Source organism: Stomoxys calcitrans, chromosome 2 (assembly GCF_963082655.1).
Source record: "Stomoxys calcitrans chromosome 2, idStoCalc2.1, whole genome shotgun sequence".
Lineage (NCBI taxonomy): Eukaryota > Metazoa > Arthropoda > Insecta > Diptera > Muscidae > Stomoxys > Stomoxys calcitrans.
The window spans coordinates 106,996,278-107,019,602 of NC_081553.1; the positions used below are offsets into that span (position 1 = coordinate 106,996,278).

The 23,325-nt window shown below is 39.9% G+C and overlaps 2 protein-coding genes across 2 annotated transcripts; both read left to right on the plus strand.

Moving 5' to 3' along the window:
* Positions 1 to 3,147: 3,147 nt before the first annotated feature.
* Positions 3,148 to 4,113, plus strand: LOC106081804 (glycine, alanine and asparagine-rich protein-like). The gene is made up of 2 exons (XM_013244015.2): positions 3,148 to 3,436; positions 3,575 to 4,113. The coding sequence occupies exons 1-2, from the start codon at positions 3,148 to 3,150 to the stop codon at positions 4,111 to 4,113; spliced, it is 828 nt and encodes a 275-aa protein (XP_013099469.2).
* Positions 4,114 to 15,075: 10,962 nt separating this feature from the next.
* Positions 15,076 to 16,059, plus strand: LOC106081802 (glycine, alanine and asparagine-rich protein-like). Its single transcript, XM_059361578.1, has 2 exons — positions 15,076 to 15,980; positions 16,056 to 16,059. Exons 1-2 carry the CDS (start codon positions 15,076 to 15,078, stop codon positions 16,057 to 16,059), a joined length of 909 nt encoding a protein of 302 aa, XP_059217561.1.
* The last annotated feature ends 7,266 nt before the right edge of the window (positions 16,060 to 23,325 follow it).

The following is a 23,325-nucleotide window of genomic DNA, read 5'->3' on the forward strand; positions in this document are numbered from 1 at the left end:
GCCGTTGTACAAGCCGTCATTCACGACCTTCAACATACGTGTCTAATATGGTCTGAATCGATGAAATCTGAACCGGCCCAGATCGGTTTCTGTCAAATCGAAAAGGAATTGCGCCCTCTAGAAGCTCAAGAAGTCAAGTCCCCAGATCGGTTTATATGACAGCTATATCAGGTTAATTTCCAATTTAAACCATACTTGGCACAGTTAGTGGAAGTCATAACAAAACACGTCGTGCAAAATTTCATTCCAATCGAATAAGAATTGCGCCCTCTAGAGGCTCAAGATGTCAAGACACAAGATCGGTTTATATGACAGCTATATCAGGTTAATCACCGATTTAAACCGTACTTAGCACAGTTGTTGGATATCATAACAAAACACGTCGTGCAAAATTTCATCCCACTCGGAAAAGAAATGCGCCCTCTAGAGGCTCAAGAAGTCAAGTCCCAAGATCGATTAATATGGCAGCTATGTCGAAACATGGACCGGTATGGCCCATTTACAATCCCAACCGACCTACACTAATAAGAAGTATTTGTGCAAAATTTCAAGCGGCTAGCTTTACTCCTTCGAAAGTTAGCTTGCTTTCGACAGATAGACGGACGGACAGACGGACGGACGGACGGACATGGCTAGATCGGCACAAAAATGTCACGCCGATCAAGAATATATATACTTTATGGGGTCTCAGACGAATATTTCGAGTAGTTACAAACAGAATGACGAAATTAGTATACCCCCATCCTATGGTGGCGGGTATATATGGTGATAGTTACCTAATAACACTATAAAATCAAAAATTCGGGGTCAAGTCTTTAAAAAACTGCTCAAAAGGACACACAGACGGATCGAAACAATAGAAGTTTTTGTGGACTCAAAAAAAAAAGTTTTTGTGGAGTATAGGACGAATCTTGCGTTGAAACTTTAGATAAAGTATCAGGAGGCCGCCACTTTCCCCAAAACATATCATACAGACCGACTATGTCATTAGGTGACTCCAATTAAATTTATTTGTGTGTAGAGTACAAATCTGGCAAACAAACTTGGGACTAGCTTTCTGAGGAGCCACACCATCCCCAAACTCATACAAATCAATATGCAGCTTGAATAAATGTTTTTGAGAATAGAGTACGAATATTAAATCAAGATTAGGGGTATGAAAGACTGAGGTCGTTCCACCCCACCAAAACTATATGGATACATCAGGACAATATCTGTCTCAAATTATGAGAGGGGGCTAAGTTTTCCATTCAGTAAAGTCTTCTGACTAATCAATAGGAGACTTTAATGCAAGCTCTAAACAACCCGATATGCTTGTAAGTTGAGGAGTTTGTGTAGCAATTTGGGGTAACTGGCGTCCGAACTTGAAAGCCAATAAGTCTACGAAGCAATTTTGATAAATTTGAAACATAGTATATTATTGGGTTGCCCAAAAAGTAATTGCGGATTTTTCATATAGTCGGCGTTGACAAATTTTTTCACAGCTTGTGACTCTGTAATTGCATTCTTTCTTCTGTCAATTATCAGCTGTTACTTTTAGCTTGCTTTAGAAAAAAAGTGGAAAAAAAGTATATTTGATTAAAGTTCATTTTAAGTTTTATTAAAAATGCATTTACTTTCTTTTTAAAAATCCGCAATTACTTTTTGGGCAACCCAATATTTATAAATAACTGTATCAATAATTGGATATGCTAATTCAACTAGACTTTCTTTATTCCCACTTTCCAATATTCCGTTTTTATACCCTCCACCATAGGATGGGGGTATACTGATTTCGTCATTCTGTTTGTAATATCTCGAAATATGCATCTTAGACCCCATACAGTATACATATTCGTGATCGTCGTGACATTTTAAGTCGAACTAGCCATGTCCGTCCGTCTGTCCGTCCGTCCGTCTGTCTGTTAAAAGCACGCTAACTTTTGAAATACTTCTTATTAGTTTATTTCGGTTGGGATTGTAAATGGGCCAAATCGGTCCATGTTTTGATGTAGCTGCCATATAAACCGATCTTGGGTATTGACTTCTTCAGCCACTAGAGGGCGCAATGCTCGTCCGATTTGACTGAAATTTTGCACATAGTGTTTTAATATCACTTCCAATAACTGTGCTAAGTATGGTTCAATTCGATATATAACCTGATATAGCTGCCATATCCGATCTTGGATCTTGACTTCTTGATATATTAGAAGGCGGAATTCTTATCCGATTTAGCACAAATTTTGTACAACGGCTCCTCCCATGGCCTTCATCATACATGTGCAATATGGTCAGAATTTATCTATAGCTTGATACAGCTTCATATAAACCGATCTCCCGATTTTGCTTCTTGAGTCCCGAATCGGACTATAACTCGATATAGCTCCTCTTCCGTCTTATTCATTATTCTTTGTTTGCCTGAAAACAGATACTGCACAAAGAACTCGAAAGATGCGACCATGGTGGAGGGTATATAACATTCGGCCCGGCCGAACTTAGCACGCTCTTACTTGTTATATTTTTATAGTAGGAATATTCGCCTTTGGAAAATAGATAATTTACTCGTACAATTTAAATTTTTCTTTTCAGAGCACAGCAAAAATATTTAAAAATGCCTATCGGCATAACACCGGCTAATTTCACATTAAATACTAAGTGAATATTCATGTATGATAATATTCGAATTAATATCAAAACAGAATTCACGGCCCAAACATAATTACACGCCAGTCTTTAAATATCTGGTTCAGAGAACTTTAATACACCCCCATTTCACCCTGTCAACTGTAGCTAGAGAGCAAACGCAAAAACAAAAATTTCAATTTAATTTCCATTGCAATGTTATTGACCCGTTCCTATGATTCACCTACATTTAGCATTTATGTTGATGCTGCAAAACATCAGGAATTCGCTAAAAACGGAAGCATAAAAAACAAGTCTTGAAACCGAAGCGAGAGAAAATAAGTCTAAATATGTCTTTTGATGCGCAAATATTCCAAATTATTAATTCATAGAAATATTTTTTGGGGGGGGGGGAGAAAAATTCATAATTTTTGTTTGAAGATATGTTGATTGTATAAAAGTGACGCTCACTGGGCGAAATAATCATTCTCATTTGTGATCTAAATCGAACAATAATAGAAATTAAATCAAATAGCCAATCATAAAATGCGTGCCTTTGTCGTCTTGTGTATGGTGGCTGTGGCCAGTGCCCAATATAACTATCAGCCTGGAAGTGGAGGTGCAGGAGGCTCCGGAGGTCGTGGAGGCAATGGTCTAGGAGGTGGTCTAGGAGGTGGTTTCGGAGGAAATAGCCTTGGAGGAGGTGGATTCGGAGGAAATGGTCTCGGAGGTGGCCATGGAGGAAACGGAGGCTTCGGAGGAGGTAGCCTGGGAGGGGGACTAGGAGCACCCGGCGGTTTTGGTGGCGGCAATGGAGGTTCCTCATTTGGAGGTCCTTCATCTGGTTCTTTTGGTTCTGGTCCCTCCTTTGGTGGTGCCAGCTCTGCTCCTTCCTTTGGTGGTGCCAGCGGTCCATCCTTTGGCGGCTCAAGCTCTGCTCCTTCCTTCGGTGGCTCTAGTGGTCCTGTTGGCTCATCCTCTTTCGATGCTCCCGAAGCCCAAGGTGCTGTTGAGAAACAATTCATTACCTACACTGCCGACGAACAAGATTTCCATGATCCTCAGGCCACCGAACAATTTGCCAACTCTGTCAAGCAAGGTCTCCGTGTTGTCTTCATCAAGGGTCCCGACAATAGCGGTTTGGAAAATGCCGCTCTTGCCTTGGCTAAACAAGCAGCCAGCCAACAGACTGCCATCTATGTCCTTAACAAGCAAACCGATCTTGCCGCTCTGGCCAATAAATTGAACGCCGAGAACAGCAATTCCAACAACAAACCCGAGGTGCACTTTGTCAAATACCGCACCCCTGAAGATGCCGCCAATGCCCAGAGAGCCATTCAAGCTGAATACGATGCTCTAGGTGGCAAATCGCAAAATATCGATGGTGGTGTTGCCTCATCCCTGAACTTTGCTTCTCAGGCTCCATTTGCCCCAGCTTCTCAGGGCTCATTCGGTGGCAACACCAAGCGTGACTACCTTCCAGCTTCGATTTTCCGTCGCTACCGTTTTTAAGCGTTGGCTTATTTGAGACTGTCTTAGATAGTTGTTGACTGTTGTTATTATTTATTTTCTTTAATCATAGGTGAAACAAATATAAACGAATGAAATTTTAATTAAATGAATTTTTTTTAAACTTATTTTTGTGTAAACATTGTGTTATTCGCAGATAGAAGCCATATTGGAATTTGTACATGTTACGTCATCTATGGCAGCTATATCTAAATCTGAACCGATTTCGATCAAACTTCTTAGATGTTGTAGTAGTCGTCGAGGAAAGCACTGTAAAAAATTTTGGGACGATTGGTCAATTGATGCGCTTGCAGTCAGTGAAAATCGGGCGATATATATATGGCAGACATTTATGATCGTCATAAAATTCTAAGCCTATTTAATGGTGTCCGTGTGTCCCCCAGTTGTTATCACGCTACCGTCTTATAGTATTTCGATATTGATCTTAAAATTGGCACAAACTCATATTTGCATCGTCAAAATTCGATATGGGGTTTTCCAACAAGAGGTGTTATTTTGTATTTCGGTAGTTGTCACTTTTGATGCTTCTATTCTATGACATTTGACAAGTAACAACGAAGCCAATTTTAGCAAGTGAAAGAGTGCTAAGTTCGGCCGGGCCGAATACTATATACCCTCCACCATGGACCGCATTTGTCGAGTTCTTTACCCGGTATCTCTTTTTAGGCCAACATATGATAAAAGAAAAGATTTGTAAAATTTCAGCCAATTCGAATAAAAATTGCGTCCTTTAGCGGCTCAAGAAGTAAAATAGAAGTCAAGATCCCAGATCGGTTTATATGGCAGCTATATCAGGTTATGGACCAACTAAAACCATATTTGACACAGTTGTTGGAAATCGTAACAAACCACTTCTTGCAAAGTTTCAGCCAAATCGGATAAGAATTGCGCCCTCTAGAGGCTCAAAAAGTCAAGATCCCAGATCCGTTTATATGGCAGCTATATCAGGTTATGGACCGATTTTCACCATACTGAGCACTGTTGTTGGAAGTGGTACCAAAACACTTCGTGCAAAATTTCACTTAAATAGGATGAGAATTGGGCCCTCTAGAGGCTTAAGAAGTCAAGACCCAAGATCGGTTTATATGGAAGCTATATCAAAACATGGACTGGTTTGAACCAAACTTAGCGCAGTTGTTGAAAGTGATCCCAAAACACCACGTGCACAATTTCAGTCAAATCGGACGAGAATTGCGCCCTCTACAGGCTCCAGAAGTCAATACCCAAGATCGGTTTATATGGCAGCTATATCAGGTTATGGACCGATTTCCACCATACTGAGCACAGTTGTTGGATATCGTATCAAAACACGTCGTGCATTATCAAAACATGGTCGGGTTTGAAATAAACTTAGCGCAGTTGTTGGAAGTGATACCAAAACACCACGTGCAAAATTTCAGTCAAATCGGACGAGAATTGCGCCCTCTAGAGGCTGCAGAATTTAAGACCCAAGATCGATTTATATGGCAGCTATATCAGGTTATGGACCGATTGGAACCATACTGAGCACCGTTGTTGGATATCGTATCAAAACACGTCGTGCAAAATTTCATTCCAATCGGATAAGAATTGCGCCCTCTAGAGGCTTAAGAAGTCAAGACCCAAAATCGGTTTATATGGCAGCTATATCAAAACATTTACCGATATGGCCCATTTACAATCCCAACCGATCTATTTGTGCAAAATTTTAAGCGGCTAGCTTTACTCTTTCGAAAGTTAGCGTGCTTTCGACGGACAAACGGACGGACATCGCTAGATCGACATAAAATGTCACGACGATCAAGAATATATATACTTTATGGAGTCTCAGATGAATATTTCGAGTAGTTACAAACAGAATGATGAAATTAGTATACCCCCATCATATGGTGGAGCGTATAAAAATGAATTTCACTTGTAGTGAATTTGAATGCTTCAAAAAGCATCGAACTTCACTACAAAAATGTAAAAAAATTGCAGTCACAAGGGGCAAACTTCTTACAAACCAATGAGTGCTGTCCGATTCTATTTTAAACTCATTGATAAGGTACCTCCGTTTCACAGCCGAGTCCGAACGGCGTGCCGCAGAGCGACAGCTCTTTGAGGAGAAGTTTTAACATGGAAAAGTACTTTACAAACGTCGCCAGGCTTAAGAGGGGATAATCACCGCTGAGAATTTTATTATGTTCCTGCCAAGTTTTGAACAGAGGCGTGCAGCGTAATAGGCGGACGTGCTAACCTCTGCGCTACGGTGGGCATAATACAGCAAAATCGTCCCATCTGGGCCTCGGAAAACTCAATAGTTATTTTTGAGAAGTCTCTCCTCAACGTGTGGTTTACGGTCCGGCGGGGTCATTAGACAATACTTTTTCGACAATGAGGTTGAATCAATCATTAAAGTGAATGAATTGCGCTATCGAGAGATGATCAATGATTTTTTTCGGATTTTCGGAGATGGATCTTATTGATCTGGAAACCCTTTATATTCAAAAAGACGACGTTACGCGCCACGCATGCAACGAAACCATTGATCTTACACGTGAAAAAATTCCCGGCCGTGTTATCTCTGGAAGAGGTGATCACAATTGGCCACCGAGGTCTTGTGATTTATCACCTTGCTACTTCCTCTTTTGGGGCCACCTAAAAGATAATGTGTATGCAAACAGCCCAAGGTCGATTAATAATCTCAAAGATAGAAATCGAGAGACGATTTGGTCATGGAAAATTTCATGAAAAGGATATGGTCCTGTAAGCGTGGTCGTGGTGGGCCATTTTGCTGATGTTCTTTTTATATCCTTCATCATAAGATACAAATAGCAAATTTGCCCATGAACATTCCATTAAGGAAGAGAGGTAAACTTCTCAAATATCAATGAGTGCTGGGGCCTCTTTTAGCAGAGTTCGAATGGCGTGCTGCAGTGCGACACCTCTTTGGGAATTTTTATATGGAAAAGTACCTCACAAATGTCACTAGCATTAGGAGGGGATAATTACCGCAAAAAAATTATGTTTTCTGATGTTCTCGCTAGGATAACAAAAAAGGAGTTCAGGGTACTTAAGCGGACATGCTAAGCTCTGAGCTACGGTGGCCTCCACCATATAGGGGGAATACTAATTTCGTCATTCCGTTTGTAACGCATCGATAATATCAATGTCCGACCCCATAAAGTATATACATTCTTGATCGTCTCGACTTTCTAAGTCGATCCGGCCATGTTCGTCCGCCCGTCCGTCTGTGGAATTCACGACAGCAGTCGAACGCGTAAACTTCGCCGCTTGGAATTTTGCACATATGGCAAATGGGCCATATCGATTCAGATTTGGATAAAGGTCCACTATAAAGAGGTTCTTCGAATTGACTTCTTGAGCAACCTTGTTATTGATTGGGCTGAAATTTTGCAATTTTGCAGTGTTCTGTTATGACTTACAACACTTGTGCAAAGTATGGTTCAAATCGGTCTATAGCATGATGTAGCTTTCATACAATATAACCGATCTACGATTTGATATCTTTAGCCCCTGGAAGTCATAATTTTTGTTCGATTTGGCTGAAAGTGAGCATGTACTGATCTGCTGCGATTTCCAACATCCGTGCCAAGTTCAGTTCACATGGGTCTATAGCCTGACATAGCTCCCATATAAACCTATATTCCGATTTGCCGATATGACTGGAGTCCCAGGAAGGCGAAATTTTTTTACCAAGTACCGTTCAGTCGGTCTATAACCATGACTTATCTCCAACAAAAACCTATGTCTCTATTATCCACCGTGGGCTTCTAGAAGCTATAATTTGTATACCCACCACCATAGGATGGGGGTACACTAATCTTGTCATTCCGTTTGTAACACCTCGGAATATTCACTAAGATCCCATAAAGTAAATATATACGATTATATTCTTGATCATCTCGACACTCTGAGTCGATCTAGCCATATCCGTCCGCCCATCACGATAGCGGTCGAAATCGTAAAGCTAGCCCCCTTTTTTACTAAATATTGATGTAGGTTATCAGGGATTGCAAATGGGCCATATCGGTTCAGATTGCGATCCCATACAAAACCGATCTATCGATTTGACTACTTGAGCCCATACAAGCTACATTTTTTGTCTGATTTGGCTAAAATTTTGTTCGGACTTCCAACATAAATAAAATCATATAGGTCTCATATAAACTAATACGGATATAAACATTGTACGTAGTTTTCTGTTAAGACTTTAAACAACTATGCCGAGTACGGCCCAAATCGGTCTTAAACCTGATATATTGGGTTGCCCAAAAAGTAATTGCGGATTTTTCATATAGTCGGCGTTGACAAATTTTTTCACAGCTTGTGACTCTGTAATTGCATTCTTTCTTTTGTCAGTTATCAGCTGTTACTTTTAGCTTGCTTTAGAAAAAAAGTGTAAAAAAAAGTATATTTGATTAAAGTTCATTCTAAGTTTTATTAAAAATGCATTTACTTTCTTTTAAAAAATCCGCAATTACTTTTTGGGCAACCCAATAGCTTCCATATAAAACGATCTTTTGATTTGATTTCTTGAGCCCCTACAAACCGCAATTTTTATCCGATTTGACTGAAATTTGGCATGTGATGTTCTGTTACGACTTCAAACACCTGTGCCTAGTAGGGTTGATATCGGTCTATAACCTGATATAGCTCCCATATAAACCGATCTCCCGATTTTACTTCCTTAATCGTTACAAGCCTCAATTTTTGTCCGCTTTTGCTAAAATTTTGTATGCGGTGTTTTGTTACGACTTCCAACAACTGTAAGAAGTACTGTCCAAATGAGTCTATAACCTGATGTAGATCCCATATAAACCACTCTCTCAAACATGCTTGTTCGGTTCCTAGAAGCTTTAGATTAGGTTAGGTTGAAAATAGGGTGCAGATATTAATCTGCCCCATGCCGTTATACACACACACCTAAGCCACTGATCGGCTAGTTGTGCGCTCTAAAAACTACAAGGTAACCTCTAAAAAGAAAATCTATGTTAGGAATTCCCTGCTACTTACAAAATCCTTAATTGTTTTCCATGCCACGCCTCTAAGTTGCTTCATATCTGGTATTGTGTCCCCACCTAGGTGCCGGTATCTATTAGACCCGAAAGCCGGGCAATGACAAAGGAAATGCTCCAATGTCTTTTTGTCTTTCCCATATGTACTGCACATGCTATGTCTTGCAGCACAGAGTTTATGTAACATTTTTTACATAGCTATACTGACCTACTTCTTACTTCCTTTCAGTAATTGCCTCGTCTTCCCACAATCTGGATCCCCCCATAGGATTTTAGTCGTCCCACCGACCGTTTCCCTGTTCCGCAGGGTCGCATGCTCATTCATCGCCCGTGCTCTTAACTCGGACTGCAGTCGTCTGGCTTTCACCGCCAAATCGTCCTAGAAGCCTTAATTTTTGCTTGTTTGACAGAAGTCTGGTATGTACAATAAAATTATGCCCTTCAACTAAATTAATTTTGCATAAATTTTTAGCTGAATCCATGGTGATGTGTTTCGAAGATTCGGCCCGACCGAACTTAGCATGTTTTTACTTGTTCCATCATATGTGATGGAATGAGCAACTGTGACCTCCGATGGCTGCTCTTCAATAACTTACATCGAGCCTGGCGTTAAATGTGAATTATTATTGGAAAAACAGTTTGGAAACTGCCTTGAAACTGTGAGCGTCCCGACAAAACTCGGCACAGTCACAAATGTAAATTAAACTGTATAAAATATCGTACTCCGCACTCCATTTCGTCCACGTACATGTCCAGTTCGCCAGATGCAAATCTGATGGACTTCTCTGTTGTGGGTTACTTTAGAGAGCAGGAAAGTATAGATTCGCTTTAGGAAGATTACATTAATGCAGCTTGCAACTCGTTTTTTGACTGATTCAAAGCAATAGTCAGGGGAAAAGTTTGGTCAAATCGATCAAAGAGAGTAGTTTTATTTAAAACAAAAAAAAAATTTTTTACATACAAAAATTCGCGCCAGCTACTCTGTAATGTGGAAGATAGATTTCGACCATACTCTACGTAGATGTTACACTCAACCAAATTTGTTATTCAAAACAGCAAAAATGTTTGCCAAAACAGCAGTTTTTGTCTGCTGAAAATTGGAAATCGGGCATTACTGCTGTTTCAGCAAACATAGGGCTGCTGTATTAGCAAACAAAATCTGCTATTTTAAGAACAAAAATTTGCTGAAAAAAAACTTTGTTATGCTATTGGGTTGCCCAAAAAGTAATTGCGGATTTTTCATATAGTCGGCGTTGACAAATTTTTTCACAGCTTGTGACTCTGTAATTTCATTCTTTCTTCTGTCAGTTATCAGCTGTTACTTTTAGCTTGCTTTAGAAAAAAAAAGTGTAAAAAAGTATATTTGATTAAAATTCATTCTAAGTTTTATTAAAAATGCATTTACTTTCTTTTAAAAAATCCGCAATTACATTTTGGGCAACCCAATATTTTTTATGTTTGCCTGTTACTTGTTTTGATTACTTTAGGCATTTCTTTTAGATATTTTAGAAATTAAGTTGGAAGAGATTGTTTAAATTTGTTGATTATTACTGCAAAGAAGCTACCTGATCCATCCATTGGTATACATTTCGTTATGTGTCTGAGCTCGCTCGCACTTTTTGTTATTGCTCTACTAATGCGTACATGACTGTCATGGCCTTTTGTATCTAAATTTAAAGAAAAAAGAGTAAGGAAAGTATACATTAGGTAATGTAGGGTAAGATTGAAAAAAGGGTGCATATATTAATCTGTCCCATGCCACTATAGACATACAACTAAACCAGTAATCGGCTTGTAATGCGCTCTAAAAACTAAAAAGTAATCTCGAAAAAGAAAATTTTAAGTAAGGAATTCCGTGCTACTTACAAAATCCCTAATTGCTTTACATACTCACTCACCTAAGTTGGTGTATGTCTGGTATCGTGTCCTCACCTTAGTACCGGTGTCTGTTAGCTGCGAAAGAGGGTAATGATACAGGAAATGCTCCAATGTCTTATCATATTCCCATCACTTGCCGCATCGATTTTGCATAAATGAGCTCTTAGTCCTATATGTCCCGTTATGAGACCAAACGCTATACTAACCTCCTTCTTACTTCCTTTCAGTTGTGGCCTCGTCCCCTCACGATCCGGATCACACCATAGGATTTTCCCCGTCCTACCGACTGTTACGCTGTTCCACAGAGTTATTTACGCGTTTCTCGCCCTCGCCTTTAAATCGGACTGCGTCGGCGCGAAAGGCTTCGGGTTAACCAAATTTATCGAGGGCGGGAATATCCTTTCATTCCCCCTTACTGCGTTATATCCCGGTACCCAAACGATGCGGATTGAGCCATCCTGAGAGAAGGTGTTAATCTCCTTCTTACACTGCAAGACTGTTCGTGATCTTACCGTCCTGGTTGGTATTGCCCTTATGGCCACTTCACTGTCCGTAAAGATGTTCACACTCGATGTCCTCGCATTAGTACCACAACACTTTACGGATTCGGTGATAGCTCGGATCTTCGTCTGCAGGATCGTTCTATGGTCAGGCAGTCTAAAACAGATCTCAGTTCCTGGGTTCCTAATGTAGACTCCCAGGCCCACTCTTTCCCCTAGTTTGGATCCATTCGTGTAACATGATCTTCCTGACGGCAATACTAGGGTTCTGTCAGTCCAAGACTGTGCCGCTGGCAGCATCGCCGCGCACTCGACTATTCCCTTCCTTCCTGGTTTCCCATCGATTATACCGGTTTCGCCTCGATTATACCGCGATGGTATGAGCTGCTCCCATCCTCAATCCATTATCCCATCGCCTTAAGCCTCATAGCCGCAATGGCTCCTCCTGGCTATATGTAAATTTCAGATTTACATATAGCTCTCATATATTGGGTTGCCCAAAAAGTAATTGCGGATTTTTTAAAAGAAAGTAAATGCATTTTTAATAAAACTTAAAATGAACTTTAATCAAATATAGAATTGCCATTTTGTTCGATAACCTTTTGCCATCTTCCTGGCAAATTTAGTATTCCACGCTCATAGAACTTCTGGCCTTTATCTGCAAAAAACTGAACCAAGTGCGATTTTAAAGCATCATCATTGCCGAAAGTTTTACCATTTAAGGAGTTCTGCAAAGATCGAAATAAATGGTAGTCTGATGGTGCAAGGTCAGGGCTATATGGTGGATGCATCAAAAGTTCCCAGCCAAGCTCACTTAGTTTTTGGCGAGTGACCAAAGATGTGTGCGGCCTAGCGTTGTCCTGGTGGAATATGACACCAGTAAACATCCGAATTAATCGTTTGGTTCCTTGGAAGCAGCTCAAAATATACCGCACCCTTCCAATCCCACCAAACAGACAGCATAACCTTCTTTTGGTGGATATCAGCCTTTGAAGTGGTTTGAGCTGGTTCACCATGCTTGGACCATGATCGTTTTCGACTAACGTTGTTGTAAACAATCCATTTTTCATCTCCAGTTATGATTCGTTTTAAAAACGGATCGAATTCATTGCGTTTAAGGTGCATACCACAAGCGTTGATTTGGTTTGTTAAATGAATTTCTTTCAATATATGTGGTACCCATATTAAAATTGACGCCAAACAAACAAATGTAAACAAAATTTCGCGCACTTTTTTTCTAAAGCAAGCTAAAAGTAACAGCTGATAACTGACAGAAGAAGAATGCAATTACAGAGTCACAAGCCGTTGAAAAAATTTGTCAACGCCGACTATATTACTCTATATTACCGACAATTACTTTTTGGGCAACCCAATATAAATATCGCCCGATTTTCCCTCCTATAGCCACTGCAAGCGCATTTATTGACCAATCATCCCAAAACTTTGTACAACGCTTACCTCGACGACTTCGACAATATCTATAAAGTTTACTCGAAATCGGTTCAGTTTTAGATATAGCTCCCATTTTGAGAAATAATGCAATAAGTGCTAATTTTTTAAACGATTCTCTAAAAATTCAGCAGAACAGATTTTCTTATCACTCTCGACATTACTCTGGACATTACCGGTGAATTTCATAGAAATCGGTTCAGATTTAGACATAGCTCCCATATATGTATATCACCCGATTTTCACTTCTATGGTCACTGCAAGCGCATTTATTGACCAATCTTGCCAAAATTTTGTACAGCACTCTCCCTGACGACTATCACAATACATAAGAATTTTGTTGGAAATCGGTTCAGATTCAGATGTAGCTCCCATATAAATGTGTTCAAATTTTGACAAATTTTGTTCAGGGATGAGGCTCATTTCTGGTTGAATGGCTACGTAAATAAGCAAAATTGCCGCATTTGGAGTGAAGAGCAACCAGAAGCCGTTCAAGAACTGCCCATGCATCCCGAAAAATGCACTGTTTGGTGTGGTTTGTACGCTGGTGGAATCATTGGACCGTATTTTTTCAAAGATGCTGTTGGACGCAACGTTACGGTGAATGAACACATTTCGAACCGAACACTGATTTTGGTAATAAAATTCAATGATTTGCAAGCGTTGCTCGTTAGTAAGTCTATTCATGATGAAATGTCAAAGCATACTGAGCATCTTTCTCTTTGACACCATGTCTGAAATCCCACGTGATCTGTCAAATACTAATGCATGAAAATCCTAACCTCAAAAAAATCACCCTTTATATGTTTGTCAGATTTGGACTAATATTGCAATAAAGTGCTCGATTCTCTCAAAATTTGGCAAGAAGGATTTTCTTATACCTTTTAATATTATTGGTGAATTTCAGAGAAATCAGTTCAGAATTATAAATAGCTGCCATATATGTATTTCGACCGATTTTCGCATCTAGAGCCACTGCTCGCGCATTTATTGACAAATCTTGCCGACATTGTGCAAAACGCGTTCCTCGATGCCTACTGCAAGAAGTTTGGTCAAAAACGGTTCAGATTTAGCTCCCATATATATGTTCGTCAGATTTTGGCTAGTTTGCAATAATGTTGTCATTTGTCAACGGTGTTAATTACACTTTGAACATATTTGCTCGAAATTTGATACGGATGGTTTAATAACATCCGCCGAGGTCCATTAAAATTCGTTTAGATTTAGGTTAGTTCCCTCTTTGCACCCATAATGTAGCTGTAGGGTATTATAAAGTCGGTATCCCCCGACTTTTGCCCTTGCTTACTGGTTTTTATTTAATTTAGCATAGGTTATAATGAAGTTGTGTCCGTCTGGTTGATAAAAAACAAAGTAGCCACTTGATAGAACACAATATATAAGGAATTTAATCCTTTTTTGATGAAATTCAATTCAGCAAATTTTTTTTAATGTTTGATAATCACCAAAACAAAGGAAAGCTTCCGGCTTTCTATGTTATTTCCAATAACAAATAACAAGCCATAAAATGTAGCTAAGCAAAATATGAGCATTTGACAAAAGGCAATAACTTTTGTCTTTTTAGTTAGACGAATAACTATGAATAAAACCTCTCAAGATGTTCTGACCACAGTAATATCTTATGGGATTAAGATATCATTATTTTGTGGGCATTTATTGTTTTATTTTATTACCTTTTAATCTTATTGGCCTTAAGAGAAGCTTGATGTGACACCACCCACTATGCTGTGAGGCTTTGAATGTCACTAATCACTGATTTAATTTCAAATATCAAGTCAATGACCCACTTTAGGTGACTCAACAAATAGCACTAAATGTGCGATTTTATGCTGCAAATATCAGGAATTTGCTCAAAACGGAAGCATAAAAAACAAGTCTCTAATCGCGATTGAAACAAGAGAAAATATGTCTAAATATGCCTTGTGATGCGCAAATATTCTAAATTATTAATTTATACAAATATGCTGAGGGAAAAATTCATAATTCTCGGATAAAGATATTTGATTGTATAAAAGTGACGCAGACTGGGCCAAAGAATCATTCTCAGTTGTGAACTAAATCGAACAGTAGAAGTCAAATACCAAGTAGCACATCATAAAATGCGTGCCTTCGTCGTCTTGTGTTTGGTGGCTGTGGCCAGTGCCCAATATAACTATCAGCCTGGTAGTGGTGGTGCAGGAGGATCCGGAGGACGTGGAGGAAATGGCGGATTCGGAGGAAATGGTGGCTCAGGGGGAATTGGTGGCTCAGGAGGACTAGGAGGCTTTGGCGGAAATGGCTTGGGAGGAGGCCATGGAGGACAAGGAGGTTTCGGTTCCTCATTGAGCGGACCTTCATCTGGTGGTATTGGTGGATCTGGTCCCTCCTTTGGTGGTGTCAGCTCCGCTCCTGCCTTCGGAGGTTCTAGCGGTCCATCCTTTGGCGGTGCCGGCTCTGCTCCTTCCTTCGGTGGCTCTAGTGGTCCTGTTGGCTCATCCTCTTTCGAGGCTCCCGAAGCCCAAGGTGCTGTTGAGAAACAATTCATCACCTACACCGCCGACGAACAAGATTTCAATGATCCTCAGGCCACCGAACAATTTGCCAACTCTGTCAAGCAAGGTCTCCGTGTTGTCTTCATCAAGGGTCCCGACAATAGCGGTTTGGAAAATGCCGCCCTTGCCTTGGCTAAACAAGCTGCCAGCCAACAGACTGCCATCTATGTCCTTAACAAGCAAACCGATCTTGCCGCTCTGGCCAATAAATTGAACGCGGAGAATAGCAATTCCAACAACAAACCCGAGGTGCACTTTGTCAAATACCGCACCCCTGAAGATGCCGCCAATGCCCAGAGAGCCATTCAAGCTGAATACGATGCTCTAGGTGGCAAATCGCAAAATATCGATGGTGGTGTCGCCTCATCCCTGAACTTTGCTTCTCAGGCTCCATTTGCCCCAGCTTCTCAGGGCTCATTCGGTGGCAACACCAAGCGTGACTATCTTCCAGCTTCGATTTTCCGTCGTTTCCGGTATTAAGTGTTGCCCAATTTGAATTAACCTTAGATAACTGTTGATTGTTATTGTTATTTATTTTATATTCATAGGTAAACCAAATATAGATTCGAAAAACCTATTTAAAGCGAAATTTTTCTTGATATGTTACACGGTAGCTGACATAAAGCGTTACCAACTTTACACTAGTATATCTGTTAAACTAGAAATGGTCACCTGAAGTTTCCCATCTCACAAGGTGGTACGAACTTGTGAGACCGCCTATAACAGCTCTCCCGATTTCATCGTGCCTGTGATCAAAGTAATTGCGACTCGTTAACGGGAAAATAATTTGGAAGCCGCTTGGAGCCGTGGGCACGCAAACATGTCGGTCGCAGACTGTAGACGTGCTAACAAAATCTCGCGCCGTCAGAAGTTCATGATCAATTTTGAAAATTAGGTGAATTGAAGTGAAGTAAAGTGAGATGAAGTGAACTGAAGTGAAGTGACTTCACATTTCATTTCGTCCACACAGTGGTTGTCCATTTCATATGATGCCATCCGAGGGATTTTTCTATTTAGGCCATTTCGGACAAAAAGGTAAGATTTAAAATTTTTCCAGTATGGATACGTTGAAGAAATGGGAATGGGCAAAAATACCGGCAAATTGCATTCGTGTAACTTGCTTTTGACTTGATCAATAGTCCAGTTCTCATTTCTTTGAGGACCTCTCTGATATAGCGGATGTGAACATTCGCAAGTTATTGGGGTTTTTAAAGCTACCTGGATGGTTCAACAATAGGAACTAGAAGGCATCTTCCTTCTTCGGTTCGTGTGGTATCATAATGGTCGAAAACAAACGTCTAAGGGAGTCTGATGGCAGACTGCCACTTAAACCTAACCCAACCTAACCTTAGGTAATCCGGGTTCATCGTGCCCCTAAAGTTGGTCACCTCGGTACTCGGAAAATGTGTTGGGGCTGCCAAATCTTAATTTTTAAGTTTTTTTTTGCTGGATAGTGTTAAAAATTCCCTACACAAAAACCCGCTTAAAGTATACAATATCTCCACTAGTTTTGGAGATATTCAACTTTATTTTTTTGCAATTTTGACCGAGACCTGCTTTGTATTTTGGAGTTTACGTAGGCATTTGTGGTTCGATTTTAAATGTTATGCATAATTTGGATGTGCGACAACATTTACAACAACTTTGCCGCCCAAAATAGTCAATTTTTTATTAAAAAATTTTGAAAACACCTCGAATACAAAGTTTTCAAAGCCCAGATTCAACAATTGGGCACATGTTTCCTTCCCTCCATGTGTCCTCTAAGCTCCACAGCAAATTTACTAAAAATGCGATTTTGAAACCATCTTTGCCCAAAAGGGATATTTTGGGGATTTTTATAAAAAAAAATCGGGCAGAACTTAGTTTTATTTGTTTAAGGACAATTTTATCTGCAAAATTCAAAAAGAAGTGCTAAGAGATCTTGATTCGTTTTTTTTTTTAATTTTCAATTTGAATTTTTGTTTTCACAAAAATTAATTTTTTTTTTGCTTTCATATGAACTTTATTGGTTTACGAATTTAAGTTTGGATATAAGGTGTACTCTATTCTTAAGATACTTTATTTCATCCCGATATTCTCATGATATCTGATTTAGGGGTGTTTTCAGGGGTGAGGTGGTCCCCCAGACACTTGGCCCTGAAAAATATCAGCATCGTGCTCTTCTTTCAAATACCATTTATTTAAACCCCATATTGCCATTGGTTAAGGGGAGTTTACACGGTAAGGCCTCCACCAAACACATGGCCCTAAGATAGGCTATCAAATTCGTTTTCAAATCTCAAATACATTACATTTGAGCCACATATTGGCATTTTCGAAAAATGTTTACCACTTGGGGGTGTTTTGGGGAAGGGGTGATGCCCTAAATACTTGGTCCTACATTTGGATATCAAATTCGTGTTCCACTCCAAAAAACCTTTATTTGAGCCCCATATTGCGATGATCAGTAAACAATTGCTGTTTGTGGAGTATATTGGGACAGGGGTAGACCCCCAGAAAATTGGTCCCGAAAGTCGGTATCAATTCTTGCTCTACCCCCCAATACTTTTCATTTAAGCTCCACATTGACATGGTCGGTAAATATGCCCGATGTAGGGGTGTGTTGGGGACTTGGGTGGTCCCCCAATCACTAACCAAATGGTATATTGTCATATATCTATATATTATTTATTTGAACCCCATATTGCCATTGGCATCAAAATTGGATATCAAATTCGTTTTCTAATCTCATTTAAACTCCTTATTGCAAAAGTCAGCAACTATGTCCGGTATTGGCCCTCAAAACTATAAAACTCTCTTTAAGACCCAAATTGTCTTGGTGAGCAAATACGTATTATTTGGGGGTTATTATGGCGGTGGGACGACCCCTAGACATTTGTTCCCTAATGTTGATATCAGATACGTTATCTACTCCCAAATACCTATAATTTGAGGCACATATTTCCATAGTCGTCAAACATGACCGGTTTAGGGAGTGTTTTGGAGGCTGGGGCGGCCACTCATTGACTTGGCTTTGAAAATATATATCAGATTCGTATTCTACTCGAAAAACCTCTTATTTGAGCTTTATGAAATGGTCAGCCAATACTTCTTATTTGGGTGGTGTTATGGGGTTTCCCGAACATTGATATCAGCTTTGTGCTTTACTTCCAAAGGCCTTGCATTTGAGCTCCATATTGCTATGGTCGTAAATTTGTCCCCTTTGGGGGATGTTTTTGGGGAGAGGCGGCCCCCAAACACTTGGTCCCATATTTGGATATCAGATTCTAATTCTACACTCAAATACCTCTTGTTTAGGCCCCATATTCCCATGGTCAGTAAATAAGTCCTATTTGGGGGGTGTTTTGGGGAAGGAGTGGACCCACAGAAACGTAGTCCCACATTTGGATATAAGATTCGTATTCTACTTGCAAATACCTTTCATTTGATTCCCATATTGCCAATTTCTGTAAATATGTCCGATTTAGGGGTATTTTGGGGGTTGGGGTGGTCCCCCCAGACACTTGGTCCGACAATTGGATATCAGATACGTTTTCTTATCCTAAATACCTTTCATTTGAGTCCCATTTTGTCGTGATATTCTATATATATGTTTGGTGGAGTTTTGGGTGGGGCGGTCCCCCGAAGATCTTTGGTGTTATGACCAAGATATAGTGTCATAACAACGATTGCCATATATATCTTCTCAGACAGTAAGGTAACAATTACATCACGTATGTGGCTCAATTTAGACTTGAAGAGGTTAAAGTCTGGTTTTCGCTGACTAGAATATACCTCTCTGTCATGACTGTAATGACAAACACATTACAGGTCACTGCCGGAATCGGAAAACATGCTGGCAGACTTAAGGTTGCAAGTAACCACTTTTGCAGAAGCTGTGAAAACGTCGAGGAAAAAGAGTAAGAGGAGATTTCCGAACATCTACTGTGTGTGAGTGTGACCTGCACTGGCAGTCAGAAGGAGTTCCGCTTTAGGTAATCACTTCTTTAAAAGCCCGGCACGGGATAGATGTGAGCACCACACAAGCTGTAACATTGAAGTCCGATCTGTGTGGTGTTCATTGCTGTCGCGAGAGCATAGCTGCGAGCTACCGGGCGCATCCACAGGTTGCGGATAGTGAAATGCTCCATCCGGGGGAGGGAGAGTCTCAATTAGAGGTCGGGTGGCACCGACTCTTGCACAAATACTGGCGAATTATTGGCGTCTTTAAATAACCAATGGCCACACTGTTTCCTCGGCGATCGGTGCTTTGGACCGGAACGAACTACAGGAGATTGAGGAGGATTGCCATCTCTACATGAAACATGCCATGAAAATGTGGTTACAAGAACAACAATTACTCGTCTGATTCGCAAGATGTTGGGCTTTCGCAAGATGTTGGGCTTTTTCATGCGATCTGATTGGTTCAAGGGTAGGAATAAGAAGGCATCTTCCTTCTTCTGTTTATGTGCTATCACAATCGACGAATGCAACTAAGTGAGCCTGAAGGTAGCCCGTTACTTAAGCCATTACCTATACCAAAAAGAGCAACACCGATGGTATGATGTAATATCGTAGACTAATCTTCCTGTACTTTGATTTCTCTAATACAAACAATCGCTCTGATGTACATACAGATGGACATGTCTAATTCCATGCTAGAAGCGATTATAAAGCTGCCATTAGACGATAAGACATGTCATATGAGCTACGACTTTCTGCTTTGCATAATACTTGTCTTATGTACGTCGAATACGAATAGAGTGCGCTCTAATCGGCATGTATTCTCATATGTATTGTACTTTTTTATACCCGCCACCGTAGGATAGGGGGTATATTAATTTAGTCATTCCGTTTGCAACACATCATAATATTAATTTCCGACTCTACAAAGTATATATATTCTTGATCAGCGTAAAAATCTAAGACGATCTAGCCATGTCCGTCCGTCTGCCTGTTGAAATCACGCTACAGTCTTTAAAAATAGAGATATTGAGCTGAAATTTTGCACAGACTCTTTTTTTGTCCATAAGCAGGTTAAGTTCAAACATGGGCTATATCGGACTATATCTTGATAAAGCCCCCATATTGACCGATCCGCCGATTTAGGGTCTTAGGCCCATAAAAGCCACATTTATCATCCGATTTCGCTGAAATTTAAGACAGTGAGTTGTGTTAGACCCCTCGACATCCCCCTTTAATTTGGCACAGATCGGTTCAGATTTGGATATAGCTGCCATATAGACCGATCTCTCGATTTAAGGTTTTGGGGCTATAAAAGGCGCATTTATTGTCCGATGTCGTCAAAATTTGGCACAGTGAGTTAAGTTAAGGCCCTCGACATACTTCTATAATATGGCCCAGATCGGTCCAGATTTGGATAAAACTGCCATATAGACCGATCCCATTTAGGATCTTAGGCCCAAAAAAGCCACATTTATTATCCAATCTTTAAAAATAGAGATATTGAGCTGAAACTTTGGACAGATTCTTGTTTTGTTTATAAGCAAGATAAGTTCGAAGATGGGCTATATATTGTCCCTTATCTTGATATAGCCCCCATATAAACTGATCGGCCGATTTAGGGTCTTAGGCCCATAAAAGCCACATTTATTATCCGATTTTGCTGAAATTTGGGACAGTGACTTGTGTTAGGCCCTTCGACATTCTTCGTCAATTTAGCCCAGATCGGTCCAGATTTGGATATAGCTGCCGATCCAATTCAGGGTCTTAGGCCTATAAAAGCACATTTATTATCCAGTCTTTAAAAATAGAGATATTGAGCTGAAACTTTGCGCAGATTCTTGTTTTCTCCATAAGCAGGTTAAGTTCGAAGATGGGCTATATCGTACCATATATTGATATAGCCCCCATATAAACCCATAGGCCGATTTAGGGTCTAAAGCCCATAAAAACCACATTTATTATCCGATTTTGCTGAAATTTGGGACAGTGAGTTGTGTAAGGCCCTTCGAAATTCTTCGTCAATTTTGCCCAGATCGGGCTAGATTTGTATATAGCTACCATATAGACCGATCCAATTTAGGGTTTTAGGCCCATAAAAGCCACATTTATCATCTGATTTTGCCGAATTTTGGGACAGTGAATTGTGTTGGGCGACTCGACATCCTTCTTCAATTTGGCCCAGATCGGTCCAGATTGGAATATAGCTGTCATATCGACCGATCTCTTGCTTCTAGGTTTTGGGCCCATAAAAGGCGCATTTATTAGCCGATGTTGCCGAAATTCGGGACAGTTAGTTGTGTTAGGCTCTTGGATATTTTTCTGCAACTTGGACCAAATCGATCCAGATTTGGATATAGCTTATATAGCGTAACGCCTTTTTACTTGTTATACCCTACACCATTACTGTGGTACAGGGTATTGTAACTTAGTGAATTAGTTTGTAACACCCAAAAGGAAGAGAGATAGATCCATTGATAGGTATACCGATCGACTCAGAATCACTTCCTGATTCGATTTAGCTATGTCCGTCTGTCTGCCTCTCCGTCTGTCCATGTAAATTTGTGTACAAACTACAGGTCGCAATTTTCATCTGATCGTCTTCAAATTTGGTATGGGCAAGTATTTCAGCGTAGAGACGAAGCCTATTGAAATTGGAAAAAATCTGTTCAGATTTGGATATACAATAGCTTCCATATATATGTTCGTCCGATTTTCAGTAATACTGCAATAAAATAGTCATTTATTAACCGATTCTCTCGAAATTTGGCAGGAAGGATTTTCTTATGACTCTGGACATCACTGGTAAATTTCATAGAAATCGGTTCAGATTTGGATATAGCTCCCATATATATGTTCGTCCGATTTCCAGTAATACGGCAGTTAAATGGTCATTTGTTGACCGATTCTCTTGAAATTTGTTGGGTAAGGATTTTCTTCTGCCTCTCAATATTACTGATGAATTTTAAAGCAATCTGTTCAGATTTGAATATAGCTCCCATATATATGTTCGTCCGATTTGCAGTAATAATGCAATAAAATAGTCATTTATTAACTGATTCTCTCGAAATTTGGCAGGAAGGATTTCCTTATGACTCTCGTTATTACTGGTGAACTTCATCGAAATCGGTTCAGATTTGGATATAGCTCCCATATATATGTTCGTCCGATTTCCAGTAATACGGCAGTTAAATGGTCGTTTGTTGACCGATTCTCTTGAAATTTGTTGGGTAAGGATTTTCTTCTGACTCTCAATATTATTGGTGAATTTGATAAAAATCGGTTCAGAGTTGGATATAGCTCCCATATATATTTTCGTCCGATTTGAAGTAATACAGCAATAAAATGGTCATTTGTAAACCGATTCTCTCGAAATTTGGTAGGAAGGATTTTCTTATGACTCTCGTTATTACTAGTGAATTTCATGGAAACCTGTTCAGATATGTATCGCCCGATTTGCACTCCTAGACCTACTGCAAGCGCATTTATTGACCAATCTTCCCAAAATTTTGTACAACGCCTTCCTCGGCGAATTCCACAATATCCATAAAGTTTGGTTGAAATCGATTCAGATTTAGATATAGCTCCCATGTATTTGTTCGTCAGATTTTGGATAATTTGTTGTCATTTGTTAACCGTACTTATTATGTTTTGAACATATTTGCTTTGTTCGATATTTGATACAGGAATTTTAATAATCTATCTGGATATATCAAATTTGTTGTTAGAATTAGATGTAGCCTCCCCTTTTCTGTTTATAGGGTAGGTGTAGGGTATAATAAAGTCGGCACCGCCCAACTTTTCGATATTTCTCATGTATATACGTGACTAACAAGTATTTTTTTCCGATAAAAGCAGACGGACAGACGGACGGAG

What these genes read in the sequence shown, in the direction of transcription:
- LOC106081802 (XM_059361578.1), top strand. Translation starts at nt 15,076, where the DNA reads ATGCGTGCCTTCGTCGTCTTGTGTTTGGTGGCTGTGGCCAGTGCCCAA.
- LOC106081804 (XM_013244015.2), top strand. Translation starts at nt 3,148, where the DNA reads ATGCGTGCCTTTGTCGTCTTGTGTATGGTGGCTGTGGCCAGTGCCCAA. An exon ending in AGGTTCCTCATTTGGAGGTC is followed by an intron (nt 3,437 to 3,574) that starts CTTCATCTGGTT and finishes GTCCTGTTGGCT; the next exon opens with CATCCTCTTTCGATGCTCCC.